This window comes from Medicago truncatula, chromosome 5 (genome assembly GCF_003473485.1).
Source record: "Medicago truncatula cultivar Jemalong A17 chromosome 5, MtrunA17r5.0-ANR, whole genome shotgun sequence".
In the NCBI taxonomy this organism is placed as follows: Eukaryota; Viridiplantae; Streptophyta; class Magnoliopsida; order Fabales; family Fabaceae; genus Medicago; species Medicago truncatula.
The window spans coordinates 1,869,210-1,886,776 of record NC_053046.1 but is presented as its reverse complement, the minus strand read 5'-3'; the positions used below and the strand labels follow the sequence as shown (position 1 = coordinate 1,886,776).

At 32.5% G+C, this 17,567-nt stretch overlaps 1 protein-coding gene across 1 annotated transcript; it reads right to left on the bottom strand.

The window, feature by feature from the left end:
• Positions 1 to 385: 385 nt before the first annotated feature.
• LOC11439965 (peptidyl-prolyl cis-trans isomerase FKBP53) lies at positions 386 to 5,103 on the bottom strand. Its single transcript, XM_003610887.4, has 11 exons — positions 4,958 to 5,103; positions 4,759 to 4,832; positions 3,475 to 3,713; positions 3,227 to 3,363; positions 2,437 to 2,797; positions 1,723 to 1,899; positions 1,376 to 1,619; positions 1,166 to 1,253; positions 1,033 to 1,074; positions 907 to 955; positions 386 to 765 (listed from the first exon to the last, which is right to left on the bottom strand). The coding sequence occupies exons 1-11, from the start codon at positions 4,968 to 4,970 to the stop codon at positions 681 to 683; spliced, it is 1,509 nt and encodes a 502-aa protein (XP_003610935.1). The 5' UTR covers positions 4,971 to 5,103; the 3' UTR covers positions 386 to 680.
• Positions 5,104 to 17,567: the final 12,464 nt, after the last annotated feature.

Genomic DNA, 17,567 nt, shown 5'->3' with positions numbered 1-17,567 from the left:
TAACCGGTGCCCTCATGATGAATGAACTATGTTTACTACTACTACTAGACAATGGTTCACTAGATCTAATGATGCACCATCCACACCAAATAGATTTGATAGAGAGCTTCAACGTCCAAGAGGATCATACACAATCCACCAACGATAATTTATTCAATATTAGAATTGGCATGAACGGACATTATACTTTTTGAACACCTTTAATTTTAGTTAAACATTGACAGTCAAAAAGGTCTTCGATGCTTTACCCTGAATAACTAGAACACTTGAAAAAGTCTTGAAGAGTTGAAGTCTGGCCAAGGCTTACTTGAGGGTTTTAACCTGCACTTTACCCTGTCTAAAAATTGTAGACAAGAATTTCTTCTTTCGAGAAAATTTATAACTCTTGTCAAAACGAGATTTAAATCCTTCAAGTTCAGTACCAAAAATAAATCCTTCAAATTTCATATAAGAAAACAAATCCATTGAAATTACTCCAGACGGCCAAAAACATTATACGAACAAAGAAAAACAATTGTAACTAATAGTTGCATTTGCATGTTTTTATGTGTAGAGCTGTGAATCTCCTACAAAACTTCGGCTCCAGTAAAGTCTAGCGACAAAGGCCAATGAATATGCGAGATTTGCAAATGAATGATGTCAACAAACCAAAACGAAGCTGAAGCAGCAAAAATTTTAAGTCAGCGGCCTTCAACGCCAACCAACTCAACATCAAATACAAGCCATGAATTTTGTGGTATACTCCCAACACGTTTGTCACCGTATCTGCATAACAACGAACATAACATGAGATTATACTAATCAAAGTCCTCCAATTTAACAAAGAATATGGCATCTAACACGGGACAAATCATGGACTAAATTAATTTATCAATCACACCAAAGACATATTGGACAATTTCATACCCCATAGATGGTGGAATTGTAAGTCTTCTTTTGTCCCCAACCCTCATCCCTGAAGAAAATAAAAGAGAAATACAGTGAGCAATAAGAATAACATAACGTTGCATTAAATCTTATTAAGTATATTACCATTGACGCCAACATCCCACCCCTTGATGACTTGTCCTACACCTGTAAACAATAAATAAATAATAGATAAAGGCGTGTTTGAAAACAAAAATACCTAAAAATGCAATGATCAACAAAGTATATAATTACATACCAAGCCGAAACTTAAAGGGTGCTTTTCCAGCACACGAGTCAAATATTTTCCCATCTTTTTGTAGCTTTCCAGTATATTTAACACTGACCTGAATATCAAACAAGGAGTTGCTATCAGAAGAAATTGGATTATAAAATAGGTCAAACAAAATTACACATCGGTAAGTTATGTCAAATTCAATAATCAAAACATCACTATGTAATGTGTAACCTTCTTTCCAAGATCAGCTCTTTTGCCATCTGGTTTGCCCATAGATATGTCCTCTATAACCAATCCATTTGGATAGGTTCTCACGTTAGATGGCTTGGCTTCAGTTGGTTCTTTCTCTTTTTTCTCAGAGGTAGACAACTTCTGACTTTCAACAGTTGTAGCAATTTCATTCTTAGCAGCTTTTCCTTCAGCCTCTTTGGTCTTTTTCTTGTTTTTCTTCTTGTTTTTCTTCTCAACGAGGACTCTGTCCAAAAACACCATAAACTCTAACAGTTAGCAACACTATGTAATGAGAAGAATACAAAATAGAGAAGGGAGCAATGCAACTCATAAATGAAAACTCTTACTCGTCATTGGATAGTTTCCCATCATCTCCATCCTTTGCATGAGAGACATTGTTCTGGTTGGTTGTAGTTTTAACCTCCTCAGGCTTTTCATCTGGCACAGTTACACTAGTCTCCTTTACATGACCACTTTCCTCCTTACCATGATCTTTCAACTTGTTCTTCTTCTTCTTCTTTTTCCTGAAATTATTATCAGAAACATTAAATTAAATGCAACACATCCAACACAAATATAGACAAAGGGCTTGTTTGAATGAGTTTTGCTTTTTAGTATTCAAAATATAATTTATAAATCAATTTTAAAAAACAGATTTGGAGAAAAAATTAAAAGAAAAACTGTTTTGTCATTTCATTTGTTAAAACTGTTGTAGAGATGTAGGTACACTTACAATTTTGTTTTCAAGGAGCCAATATTACAGAACTGCTATTAATGAGAAATGTGCCAAAAAACTGAAAACCAAACCCACTAAAATCTGTTTTCAAAACAGATGAATAGAAGAATGTTTTCAAAATTAGTTTTGTAAAATTAACCTACCAAAAGTTTTTGAATTTTCATATTTTAAAAACTGAAAACTGTTTTTGAGAACTAAATCAAACAGGCCCAAAGTATCTGGATTATTTATCTTCTATTTTTCTATTCCTAAATCAAACAGGCCCAAAGCATCTGAAAAACTGTTTTTGAATCCACATGGATTATTAAAAAGTTATGCATCTCACCCATCTTGCAGCTGCTCATCCTCATCAACAGCTTGAACTTTTCGTTTTAAGCTAGCAGACTCATCAACATCTTTTGCCTTCTTATTTGATTTCCCAGTTTTTTTGTGGGCTTGTTCTCCTTTTGTTTCTGTTTCTGCCTTCTGAGACTCAGATTTAGCTTTGTCTGAAGTGGAAATCGGGAAACCATCTTCATCTTCACTTTCCAAGACAAGCTTATCGTCACCTCTAATGACAACTGGAAGCTGAGAACTTTTGCTGGATTTCTCTCTCAAGTGAGCTGTTTGTTCCTTTTTCTTCGATTGCTTTGCTGGATTATCTCCATTTTCAGGCTGATTGTCATCGGGTATTTCCTCAATAACGACTTCAAAAAAGGTAAACAAACAAACAAATCATATATTATTTTTCATGTTGATTTCAATTGAAATATCTTCAAAACTATGAAGCAGTAGAATTTTGCACAATGTTTTCCTTGTATTTTTCAATTTTCTTTCCTATTTTCATGCATCAGGAATGAGTGGGAGTAAACAATAAGGTGGGCATACTGATAAAACCTATAATATTTTAGTTAAAGTGGGAAATATATGATAAGAGCATATATGTTATTGTAGATTTATTTATGAATTTGGCATGTAATACAAGCAGATCGTTCTGGACCATTTTCACTGGAAAAAACATCAAATATTTGATTATTGGATAATTTTAATGTATCTATAAATAAATTTATCACATGAGCATTATATGTATAAGCATTTGATGGCTTCAAGAGAACACCAAGATAAAATCAAAATACCTCCACTACTCCGGACAGGCGAAGATGTGTACATTTCCATATCACTGTCATCAAAAAAGTGATCATCATATCCATTTTCACTATCATATTCAGATGACTCCTCTGACCCAGTTCCCACGTCCTCTCCTAATGAATCACTTTTGCATTGTAGTAAGAGTTAACGAAAATAACGTGTATAACAAATTAACAATCATTGTGTTTAATCAAAACTATGTGCAAAAACAAAAGCTAGTTATTCAAAAGGATACTATTCATAGTCATCTCTAGTGTCGTCTTCATCTGGCACAAAATAACCAGAAAGATGGATGCTTCGGGAACCGATGACTGAGAATTTCACCAAGTCATCCTCGTCGAACTTAAGATTCAAAGGGCAAGTCTCAACCTTGTTTGGCAGCAAGGAACACAAAAAAACTGGATTTTTGCGTCCAGAAGAGCACTGAAGAATGCTTTTCTCCGTCGATGGACCAACGCCAACGCCTAGAGTAGCCTGAAATTTTAGAGGACCAGAATAGAAATATTAGAGTGATTATTCGTAACCATAAAATCATATCAGACTTGAAAAGATATCAACAACCAATTAACTAAACTCCAGACCCCCTCGAGTGCCATTGCAAGCAAATAAATGCATATTATATAGGAATGCAACTGTTATATTTAAATCCAACAAAGCAAAGCAAGTACAAAACTATAACAAAACATTTTTAATCAGCGGATGTATTCCAGATAAAGGCATAAGTCAACGTCCAAAAACAACGCCCGTTTGGATTGGCTTATTTTCGAGCTTATGAAAAATAGCTTATGCAAATAACTTTTATGTTAATTGATACGTTCTCACTAACGAAAATTGTATCTTCATAAGTTGATTTTTCATAAACTACCTTGACAAGCTTGTGAATAATACATAAAAGCTTATTTATTAGCATGAGCTCAAGAATAAGCCCATCCAAAAGTGCACTAAATCTAAAACAAAACGAATCATTTTTAACCCTAACGAATAGATAACACCAAGAAAAGTTGTGAAATTATTACAATCACAGAACAAGTGCCAAGTAAACATCAAACCAACTTCAACAGCAAAATCGCTTACAAGACAGTACCAGAATGAAAGTGTTGAATTAATGGAAAAAATATTATTACTTAAAAAAAAAAATATCAACAGCTAAATCGACAGAGTTCAGAATTCAAACCCCTCAAGTGCCATTTCAAGTATATGCATGTACTTCTATAGGAATGCAAATACTACGACCAAGTCCAATAATGCATATACTTCAATTCGATTATTATTTATCAGTTAAGGTCTATGTAGCATCGACACTTCTCATTGAAGGTGTATCCTTGTGCAAAAGGAATGTACAAGTCTATCTAACAAACAAATCTAGATTATAGCTTGAATAGTTTTGAACCCTAAGAAACAGTAAAAACATCAAGAAAATTCATCCAGATTCCATGAAAACAAAGCTGTTATAAGAAAAAACTGGAAATTCAAACGCAAATGGCAGTTATCACAAAAACTGTTAAGAAATTCCAATAACCTGAGTGACGTGAAGCTTTCCTTCAACATCGTGAGTGCTATACGGAACCGGATTGCCAGGTTTCACTTCAATTCCTGATAAGTTCAAAAACAAAACGGAGAAAAAATTATTCTCGAAAGCGATTATAAGTTGAAGAAAATGAAGAAACAGAAATAAGTGATTAAAGAAGTGCTTCAGCTTAAAATTTTCTCAGACTTACCCCAGAATCCCATTGTCGTCAATGTTGAAAAATGAAATTCAACTTCGTTAGGGTTTCTTTCAACCTTTCTTTAAACCCTAAAAATGAGTCTGTCGTTTTGGGATTACAACAGCCGTTTCGAAGGTGCTTCGGCCCAATTTCGAGTTACTATTTGCACCGCCGATTATTTGAAACACGTCTGCAAATATTTCAATTTTTGGTAATAAAATTCATTTTTAGAAGTATACTTTTCATAGGGTGGAACAATTTAATACAAAAAATGAGTATACTTTAAAATATAATATAATATAATAAATTTAAAGTACTAACAGTTTTACATATAAAGGATGTCAAATAAACAACACCCCCTCATCTCAATATTTTCAAGTATCCGTAAAAAAATGATCTAAATTACAACAAAAGAAAGTTTGAGAATTTTTATTTTCTTTTTCAAAACATCTGCCTTTCTCACGCGCCTTCTAAAATTCTAATTTTACCTACAACTCATATTACATATTATCATTGTTGGATGAGTTCTGACATAATTCATATTATATAATTTGAATGTATAGCCACAAAATTATCATAGACCGTAAATACACTTAAAGAAATCGTTTAAATTTACGTTGCATTGTTAAATTTAGTTGCCATTTTATATTATGTGGATTCAAATTATATCATTTTAACTTATGTCGTTTTAATAAATTGAATTGAGTTTAATCAAAATTGTATAAACACAATTGATATTTTATTAAAATTCAGAAAGCATTAAATACGGCACAAATTATAAATTTGTGCGAGGGTAAAGATCAAAGTGCGGAGCACGCGAGAATATAATAGGATGAAAAAAGAAATTAAGTTTTTGTGTTCGACACCCATACTCTATATGGTATATGTAACATTTCATTTTAAAACAAGATCAGTACAATAATTTTCTCAATTCCACTACCTTTTTAATAAAACATTTAATATAAGACAAAGTTTCCAAATTACACATTTAACTTACACCTTAAACTTAATAAAAGATGCGTCAAGGACATAAGTTAAGAAACTTAAAATAGAAATTAAAAATAAATTTTATATTAAAAGTATAATTTTTGCCACTTTTAAGATATTGAATGCACAAATTTCAAAAAAATCATTCTACATTTGGTAAAAAAAAAAAAAGATAAAATCAATGTGGGTGAGATATAATCATATAACTATCTCAATTCCCTCAACAGCAAAAAAAAAAAAAAAAAACCTATCTCACTGAATTGCCTAAACTGGGAAAAAACATTAATCCGAACGAGGGGTGTGCCCATATATAAATTGAATCCGCAAATTAATTCATAAAAAATTGTCCAAAAATTTACTTTTATTTGATATATTTGGATTTACTTTTATGAAAACAGTTTAAATTGGATTTGGTTTTACTTCCTTCTTTTAAAATTGAACCAAATTATACGCGCGCGCATATATATATATATATATATTTTTTTTTTTGTGTGTGACTATAAAATGTTTAGATTTTAATCTAAAAATTTTCTTCAATTTGCAGTCCTCTAAATATTTTCCGTTACCACTTTTGGTTCATACTTCTAAGTTATGTTATGTGCATCCTTTCATATTTTTGAATGATTTTCTGTTTGCAAGAATGTTTAGAATATTATAAGATTTTTAAAAAAAAAAAAAACAAGAAGAAGTTGGGACTATAAAGAGAATCACGTAATGCACTAAACATGGGAAAAAATTCATAATTTCAAATGATGCAAATGAGTTTACTTGAAAGCTAAGACTAAAATTGGTGAGAGATCATATTTAGATGATAAAAAATTGAAGAAAAGTTTTAGAGTGACTAAAAATAAAATTTGAAAATTGTGTAAGGATCAAAAACTTATTTAACCCCCTCCTATTTTTTACTATGATCAACATGGAATGTAAATCTTATATAGCCTTGTACAAGTGACTTTACATTCCATCTTGAACCACTTTACCAAGTGACTATTGAAGAGAGTATTAAAAAGAAAGTGTTTGTAGGGCTCCTCAAGAAATAACTTAATTGTCGCAAAACATATTTTCAGTTTTTTTTCCCTTCCTTCGCTTAGGTTTATTTTTTTAACGCTGCCCTGATCCACTCCCCGTGCGAAAAATTCCGGATCGTAAGTATAATCTTTCACTGAGTATTAACCTTTTCACAATGCAAAATTTATTCAATATTAATTGGCATCCAAATTTGGAAATACGAGTAAAATCTTTGATTACAAAATTAAAGTCTCATAATAATAGCAGACGTAATTTCCACTATAAATTAACCCTCTATCCATGATTCAAACTCATTCATATTCCTTTTTGTAGACTAAGTACACAATGAAGATGAAGATTGTTGCTTTTGTTGTTGTCCTCTTAGCCGCCATAAGCTCCGTTATGGCACGTGATCACTACCATCATCATCGCCATGTTCATGGCCCAGCCCCAGCTCCAGGACCAAGTAGTGATGCTGCTTCTCCTGGTTCAATCCTTGGTGTCTCTCTCTTCTCCTTTGTTGCCTACTATTTGTGCAATCATGCATAATTCACATGTATTTATGTTTGGGAAGAAGGGGAAAGTTTTTCTTGATGATATGCTTTCGGGAATAATAATTGTAGCACCATGAAGTTGTGTACTTCCTTCTATTATATGCGATTTTTTTCTTTCTAGTTATATATTACGTGGTTTGGACAAGAATTTGTTTTCAAATTTTTGAAACCAATATCAAACTATCCATGGTCATTGTCAAATAGGCAAAAGCTCCCGAACATAGTCGATTATGGTTCAACCGAACATAAATAAATAAAATGAGTTAAATTCCAATCAATGGCTTCATCAAATTTTCAATTTGTTAAATTAATTGTTGCTCGGTTGGTTTTCAGTCATGCAATCGTGCATAGAGGATAACCGATTAAAATAAAACTTGTGCCTAAAATAGTTGTTAGGCATTAATTAATCAATTGATCTATGTATTTTTACAAGTTCATTTTAATTATAATTTATGCACAAGTATGTCGATGGATACCTATGGGTACGAATAGTATCATACTCGTCCCCACTCCGTTGGATAAATGTGATATCCGTGTCCGCCTCATACCCTCATGTGTACTCATTATTCGGGTACCCGTGGGTATTAAGGTATCCATGAATACTCATGGGTACCCATGAATTTTTGATTTTTTTTTTTATTACAAAAACTTTAACTTTTAAACATCCATATATAATCCATTCAAAATTTCATTGATCATACAAAATCCATAGAAAAATCATGATTCTTACATAATCCATACAAATTCTTGAAGTAAAATAAAAGTATAAAAACATCCAAATAAACATCTAAATTTCATATGCATTACAAATATCAATAACTTCGGTTTGCTTCCCAATTCCTGAAATAAAATGATATTTATATATATAAGGATATTTTAGTAATTTACTTAATTTATTATCGGGTATGGGTACCCGATGGTATGGGTACAATTAGGGGTGTGCAAAAAAACTGGATCTACTGAACTGCTTTGTAAAATCTAGTGGACCTAACTGAAAAACCCAATTCATTTGACATAAGAACTGATCCAACCCAATTTCATCAAGTCCAGACAATCTGTACCTGTTTTAAAAAACCATAAAGAAATCGAATTGAACTGAATCTTATTACATTGCACGCGCTTCAGCTTCTTCTATGACAAAAAATCAATCGAAGCCACAAATCAACCACCACTCTCCGCCGCACCATTTCAGAAACACCGTCTCAGCCACCACTGAAACCCTACCTCCATATTGGTGCTACCATTGCGAAAAACAGGTCTTCGTCAAAACCATCACGAATCTCCCCGACCTCATCTGCAGCGATTGCAAAAACGGCTTCGTTGAATCAATCCCCACACCTTCTCACTCCCGCTCCCCTTCTTCCTCTTCCGATGATTTCAATTTTGGTTCACAGTTTCTTCAGGATCCATAAAAGAATGATAATCATCCATTAATGACTCTGATATATTAATTGATGATCATAAAGGAAGGGTTAGCATGAACCAGGATTGAACCGGACTGAACTGTATCGAACCGTACAATCAAATTCGTGTTCGTATCCATATAATAATGGATAGTTAAATACCCATTTATTATACTCGTGGATACCCGTTTAGCTACCTGCCCTGTACTCATGACAGATTTTACTTGCGGGTACCCGTGGACATTGATATTTTTGCCACCCCTAAAATACAACCTTCAATCCCTAAAAAAAAAGTACAACCTTCAAATTTCCTTATGTTATTACTGATAATGTTCAGAAATAGCACGATAATAACATGTGTTTCCGTTAAAATTTATTGCTATAATTGTTGCATTAAACATTTACATTAACTGTGCCCATTGCATTAAAACGGTTTGAACACATTACTCCTATGTAGGGGTGTGAATAGGGCGGGACGAGCCAAATTTTGTTTAAATAAATCCGACCTAGTTTAAAAAATTAAAGCTTAAGCATGACATATTAGTATGTCAAAGTACAGATTAAGTATGGCCCAATATTTTTAAAAGTCTAGTGTGAGCTATTAACTCGTCTAAAAGTCTATTTTGAATTAAAGATTTTAAATAGAACATTTGACCTATTTATAAAAGGCTTGAGTGTACTTTTGACCCCCTAAGTTTCAAAATGTTGCAATTTGCCCCCTATTAAAAAAATAAAAAATTTAGTCCTCAATGAATTAGCTCCTTTGCAATATTTACAATTTAAAAAAAATGAAAAATGAAAAATAATTAATAATGAAAAAATAATATTATTTTTTAAAAACTCGATTTTTTTAAGGGTCTTGTTTACCAATGCCCTTAGGGCACTAGTTAAGGATTCAAATATAGAAATAATTTACAAGTTTTATGTAGATAAAGTTACTTTTTAAACTTTCAATGTGTTGAATACATCATTTCCAAGATAAAATTTATTTTTTAAACTTCTTAACAAGTGCGCCAAGGACACTTGTTAACATTTCCTTTTTTTTAAATATTCATCCGCTTCTTAATACCTTCATCGTAAAAAATTCAGAACTTAAAAAAAAAATCAACTAAAATCATCATTTTCATACCAACACCAGTGAAGATGGTGTTATAGGTGAGGAGCTGTGAGCGGTGGTGGTCGCCGGTGGTTTAAGGCGACAAATTTGATGGTTGGTGAATTTCCTTAAATACCCCTTATCCCACACCACATCTCTTCGTCACTCAAGATCATTTAACCACATTCATAAACAAGATTTTCAGATTTCTCAAGATCAACACTCACCATTGTGAGGGTGTACTTGATCCCTAAAAAAAATTGTGGGGGTGTACTTGAGATAATTTTCTGAATCATTTTAATTAATTAAATTTAATAATTCTAATTACATTTATTAGTTAAATCCTCTAAAAATACAGTTAAATGAAAAAAATTAACAATGAAATAATCTTGATTAAAGAATTTTTAATCAACACTCCTTTAAAAAAAAAACTCCTTTTTTTTAACAAATCTATTTCTTTTATTTTTTCGTTCATATCAATCAACACATCAAATCAACTATATTTCTAACTTATTTATCCCTCATCACACTCTTTTCGAGTAAACCATCAATTTGTTCACTGTCTTTGTCAGTGATTATCAAATTAGTCTTTGACTCTATTAATATTTCAAAACAGTCTTTGTCAAATACTTCTCAATTAAGTCACTCATCATGTGAAAAAAACATAAAAATATGAGTATAATTGAGAAACTTTCGACAAAAATATAGAATATTTTAAAATATTGTCAAAAGTTTCTCATGTGTTTTTATTTGTTAAATATAAAATAAAAATGTAACCTTTTTAATACTAGCCCAATGATTGCTGCTCACTCCACTCCTTCCACGTGTAGCTGATATCGCCATTATTGATAACTACAATTAAAAAAAGAGTGGTGCTATTTAAAGGGAAATAATTGTTCCCGAAAGCTTTTCGAAACTCTTTTAGACCAATCAAATCTCGTTACTACCCGGAATTCACGTAGGTGGTGAGGTCAATTTTTCAAAACTTTCAACAAACGTCGTGGAATGCTCGCAACGCCACTCGTGAAATGACTTTTCGCTATGTTAAAAAAATTCATATTCATTGGAGTATTTTTATTTTCTATTTTGATTAATATACTCTTATTTATTAAATTTTATTTTCATTTAATTCTGCATTAACTACAATTAATAAAATAATTATATCATTAAACTCAACAATGGAGGGAGTAATAATCAACACGCGTCCTTCCCACCATAAATTAACCCTCCCATAATTCCATCTCATTTCATATTGTTGTGTAATTAACATTAACATACTAGTACTAAAAACAAAACACAATGGAGATGAAGAAGATTGTTGCTTTTGTTGTTGTCCTCATAGCAGCCAGCACCAGAGATATTCCACTTGATCATCAATATCATCAAAACCATGTTGAAAGTCCTGCCCCAGGACCAAACAGTAGTGATGCTGTTTCTTTTGGTTCAATCCTTGGTGCCACTCTCTTCTCCTTCATTGCCTACTATTTGCATATTCATGCATAACACACGTGTGTTTATGTTTCGGAAGAAGGTAGAATATGGGAAGAGAGAAGAAGTGTTTTTATTGCTCAACTTTTTTTTAGATAGTATTGTTTAATTAGGTTATGTATCACGTTATATTTTTTTTAGATAATATTGCTCAATGATGATTGTAGTAGCAAGAAGGGGTTATGTATCTTTTTGTATTATGTCACTATTGTTTTTGTAGTTATATATTATGTGGTTTCGATAAGACATTTGTGGTACAAAATTTTAAACCCATACGAAGGTCAAATTAGTGAAACCTTTTGAGCATAGTTTAATCCATTAGAAAATAAATTAATAAAATCAGTTCAATTCCGATTCATTTAGACTACATTGTAATCGTTCCGGTGAACTTAACTCAGTTGATCCGAGGTTCGAACCCTGAACACCACCATCCAAAAAGACTATAGTGTAATCGCGATAAATAACCAATCAAATAACTTTTTTTTGACGAATAACCAATCAATAACTTGATCAATTTTTTCCTTAAAAAAAATAACTTGATCAATTTTTGGTTCAATTTATTGAATTAATCTTCGATCATCTGATTTTCAAAAGATTTGTGGTGGCTGAATAACAACAAGTAGTAGTGAACTACACTGTAAAAAAAAAAACTACAAATCTATAATTGATAAATTTGTGAAGTAAACATGAAAAAGTACACTAGCCCCTAAAATACCTAAAATCGTTTTTAAGCATTAATTGATTTTGGGTGTCTATCATGGACTATGCAGTCTCGATTTGAGTTCGGCATTTTATGAATTAAAAAATTAAATTAAATCTACTTGTTATAGATCATTAGATCAAGGTCGAATACTAATATCTTGATTGCGTGAATGCTTCGTCTACATAAGTTCATTTTTAATCTTACAACAAGAGCTGTTGAAATGATTTTACTATAATTTTTGGACAATAAAAAATAACATGTATCTTCTTTAAAATTGATTGCTATAAACCGTGTGCATTAAACGTTTGCATTAAACAAAGTAAATTGATTGCTATTAACCGTGTGCATTAAAACTGTTTAAACACACTAAATTGACTGCTAAACGTGTGCATTAAACGTACTTAGGTAATCAAGGCATGTATATTTATTGTTGACCGCCATCTTTTTTCCACCAACCTCCTGATTTCCGCAAAGCCACATTTTGGTATTGGTTAATTATTGAAATGCTAAATTGTGCCCTTAAAGCACAAGTTAATGCATCAAATTATAAAAATAATTTATTGAAATGTGTGCATTACATTTAATCTCTCATTTTTTAATCAATTTTAATGCACAAAATTTTAGAGAATATTTTTTCTTTTGATTTCTTAACATATGCCTTAAGAGCACAAGTTAACACTATCCTTAATTATTTGTTCGAGAGCATTTCGTGATAACATACGTAGTTGGATATAACAATACTTAGAGTAGAAATTGATCATAGCCTTAGATTGTATTAATATCCTCTACATGATAATTAATGTCAATGTTGTTTGGAAATTGATCTTCTTCTTTTTGGTTTTACTCATTCATAAGTTTACACGAGTTACCTTACGTTGAAAAAGCCGAACGTGAGTTAACTTACAGTGAACATCTACTTACTGTAACACCCCGTTTTCCCAATATAAAAATTTCAAGCATATAATCAGAGTAATCATCAAATAACGGGATATCACATTCTTAAAAATCTTAAAAACATAGATAAATAATAATTTATTCTTCATCAACAAAACTGCAGCGGAATTAAATTCAAATCATCATAAAGTCTCGGCACGCAGGCCTCATTAAAACATCTCATAATAATTCAGTCAAATATCATAAATGAACACGTAAAAGAATGAAGCATGCATATCATAAACCCCATCCCGTTACGTATCAGAGCGACCTAGACGACTCAGTGAGGCAAGACCACTCACGACAGCAAACTGCACACTAAGCTCGATCACCTGCAAGTTACTCATACGAAGAGCAACATTTCCAAGCAGAAGGGGTGAGATTTCACAAAACAATAATATTAATCAATATAATTCAACAGTCGCAATTAACAACATAAACATCTTTAACATAATCATCTTAAACATCATAACATCATTGATAATAAAATATCAAGTAATCACATCATTCAATCATCACAATTAACATAACATCTTTCATCAATTGACTCGACAATGCGACTATGCAACCAAAACCTCTTATATGCATGTGGTACCAATTCAGGGCATGAGCCCCCAACATCATAGTATTAATATACTTTTAAGGCATCGTGGTGAGGACAAAGCTCAATTCGTGGTGAGGACAAAGCTCCAGGGCATGAGCCCCCAACAAATGTATGCTAATGCATGGACTCAATCAACTAAAACATCTTAATCATCATCTCATATACATCCAATAATTTGGAGTTCAACATCATCTTATTCATCTTATAATGACTCATGCAACTTGGTTAAATAACAAAAGCAGCATAATCAGATCACAACAACATTATACTTCATAACAACAATTCATTTCAACAACATCATAATCATTCAATAATATTTCAAGTAATGCATTTAATCGTTAAATCACATTACAAACAACAATTAGTAGTTCAAACAGCCTCACAGATTTTCAATTAACATCTTAAATATGTCTCACTACTACCTAAGTTCCAATCCTAATCAATTCAATCAACTCAAGTCACGACATTCTCAAATGCACTCAGTTCTGGAAGTGCTCGCGAGGCAAGAGCATCTGCTCGCCATGGCGAGTACAATCCAGAATTCCAACATTGGTTATTCCAGGTTCAATCTTGTTCTAAGTCATCTTCTAATCTTTAGTGAATATCTAAAGGTACTCAAAAGCATCTAAGGTTCAACTCAAAAGTCCAAATTACGAAATTCAACATGCTCTCTGGTCATGCTCGCTATGGCGAGTAAGGCTGCTCGCTGTGGCGAGCTACGACTTGTAACTCGCGAAACGAGGGGAAAAGGCTCGCGTGGCGAGCGATGAACATCATCACTCGCGAGGGCGAGCGATGAACATCATCACTCGCGAGGGCGAGCGATGAATACAAGCTCGGGCAGAATTGCAGTTTTTACAAAAATCCATCTAATCTCATGGTTTGAAGCCTAATTTTGATTCCTGAATTCATCCTGTAACACCCCGTTACCCAAAAGTAATTAAATAATTAAACATACATCAGAGTAAATCCCAAACGGGCATGTCACACTACATTTTCAAATTTTTCTTAAATAGAAATATAAAACTATTTAATTAAACCTCAATAATCTGCAGCGGAATATTTGCATTAAGAGCAACAACATTAACTGTTTAATTCTCCATGATAATCCTTGGCATAAAAGCCTCAACAACATAAATTCAACCACTAAAAAGGGCTACAACAACAAGTTTCAAAATATGATACATAAGGAATGAAACATAAATAAGGTAAACCCATCCCAAATGTATCAGAGCCCTAGACACTTGAGCCACCACCAACTACTCAGGATCACCTGCAAGTTACCCATAGGAAGGGCAACATTTTCAAGCAGAAGGGGTGAGATTCACAACAATAAGATATAGATATTAAAATTCGTCAATTGAATCTAACACCCTAAATATAATCAGTTCATCATCATATATTCATAAATATATACTTCATAAAACAACATCATCATCATCAAATCAAATCATCATCATATATGTATAAATATATACTTCATCTAACAAACAACATCATCATCGTCAATATGGCAACTACAACCAACAACACCGACTCATGCAAAGGTCATGACCACACCGCTAAAACAACACCCTAGACTCCTTGATAAATGCAAATATGCATGTGGTACCATATTCAGGGCCGTGACCCACACCGCTGTCGAATGGTTAAAGCATTCTCATCAGGACCTAAGTCCTCACCGCTCAACACCGCTTTTGAACAACTAGTGTTCCACCGCTTTGAACGACAAGGCGTTCCAGAGCCGAAGCTCTCCCACTTTGATGCTATGCAACTACCCAACCTGTGTATATCTACATACAACTCAACAAATGCATATATATGTATATGACTCAACTCTCCATAACTCCACACTTGTATGATTTAATGAATGTAAACATACAACACAGTCATCAATGGTTCATCATTAATCAATCCAACAATCCAGAAAAATGCACAATTTATCTTAATCATGTTCATACATCAAGCTCCATTCAAAACGTTCAAACAGAATTCAACAACTCAAGGATATTAGTAATCAACAACATCAATTATATTAGCTTAGATACATTGAGAGGCTATACCCTTATAGACAACTTCCATCCCTACCCCAAGGACCACTCATGAACTCATTAGACCCTTATACAACGTTATATCTTTCCTAAAAACATCTCTATACGTTTAGGATAAAGTCCCTACACTTAGGAAGAAGTTTGGAAGCATTTGGAGTGAAGAAAATTGCATTTTAGGGTTTATGGTAAGACAACATCAGTCATACTAAAATTACACATTTTCTGTCAAAATCGCCTCATGATCACCAGAATCGCCTCATGATTTCGACAGTATCAGACATACTAAAATTACAGATTTTTCTGTCAAAATCGCCTCATGATTTCTAGAATCGCCTCATGATTTCGACAGTATCAGACATGCTGAAATTACAGATTTTTCTGTCAAAATCGCCTCATGATCACTAGAATCGCCTCATGATTTCGACAGTATCATACATCCTAAAATTACACATTTTCTGCGATTTTCTACCATGGGAACCTCCTTGGCTCCATCTCTCAACCCTAAACTCTCCAAAATCATCCATAAACATCACCATATGATTACCCTATCATTAAAACGTTAACCCATCACTAACCTACCTGATTAACCACTCTTTCCACCATTCAATTCTATGGTTTCTACACTTTTTCATTCAAAACCAATAATCAAAACCTAATCCCAAATTTCTCAATTTCTACCAGAAACATGTTAAATCAAAATCAGAATTACAATCTATACTATTGAAAGTAAATCTCACCCTTACCTTAGTTTTGCAGAAAGATTAAACAGCACAATCGGTTCCTAAACCCTCCCCTCTTGTTCTTGCTCTTCTTCTCCCTTTTCCCAAAACTTGTCTGTTGTACGTGAAACTGCTTTTCTGACTATTTCTTTTCCTAACTCCCCAATACATAACTCCCCTTTATTTCATTAACTCCCCTTAATTCTATTAAATCCTAATTAACTCTCTAATTTCTAAAATAATAATAATTCCCACTAATTTTAATTATTATTTTATTAAACCATATATTAAAATGCACACACCACATAAATCACCAAAAATCATATAAAATCACATGTGAGACTCCAAATAATTCAAAATAAAATAAATAACAACTAGGGCGTTACACATCCTATTCATAATCTAAGGTCAAAGGACGTTTTATGCATCAATTTAACAACCTAACATCATTGGATCATCAAAATCACCTATTAACCCTAATTTCATAACTTTTCTAATTCAATCCTAACTTCGTTAATTGATCATCAGAATTATAAGGATTAATACTACTGAATCATTAGTCTCACCCTTACCTTGAATGAAGAAAATCGCAGCACTCTCTTGGTGATTCTCCCTTCTATGGCTTTTTCCTCCTTTCTTAGAAACAGTCGTACGTACAAAACGTTTTCTAAAACCTAGGTCTATTCTTTTATATCTCCTCTTAATATCTTATCTTATTTCACTTTCTCCCCCAAAACTCTCTAAAATCTCAAAACAACCCTTAACTAAATATTTTTTTTTATTTTCAAATCTTATTTTATTAAACAATAAAATAAGTCTCATATCTCATAAAATCATCAAAACACATAACTCATCTAAAAATCATCCAAATCATCTAAATCGTCATAATTCATCAAAATTCACACATATATTATATAAATACAATATAAATCGTCTAAACTTGATTAAATAATTACTTAAATAAAAGTGGGCGTTACACTTACTATATATAAAATATAAATCCCTATGATTTTACCATTTTGCCCATAAGAGGGGCATTTTTGTAATTTCCTATTGATGGGGTGTGCCACCTTATC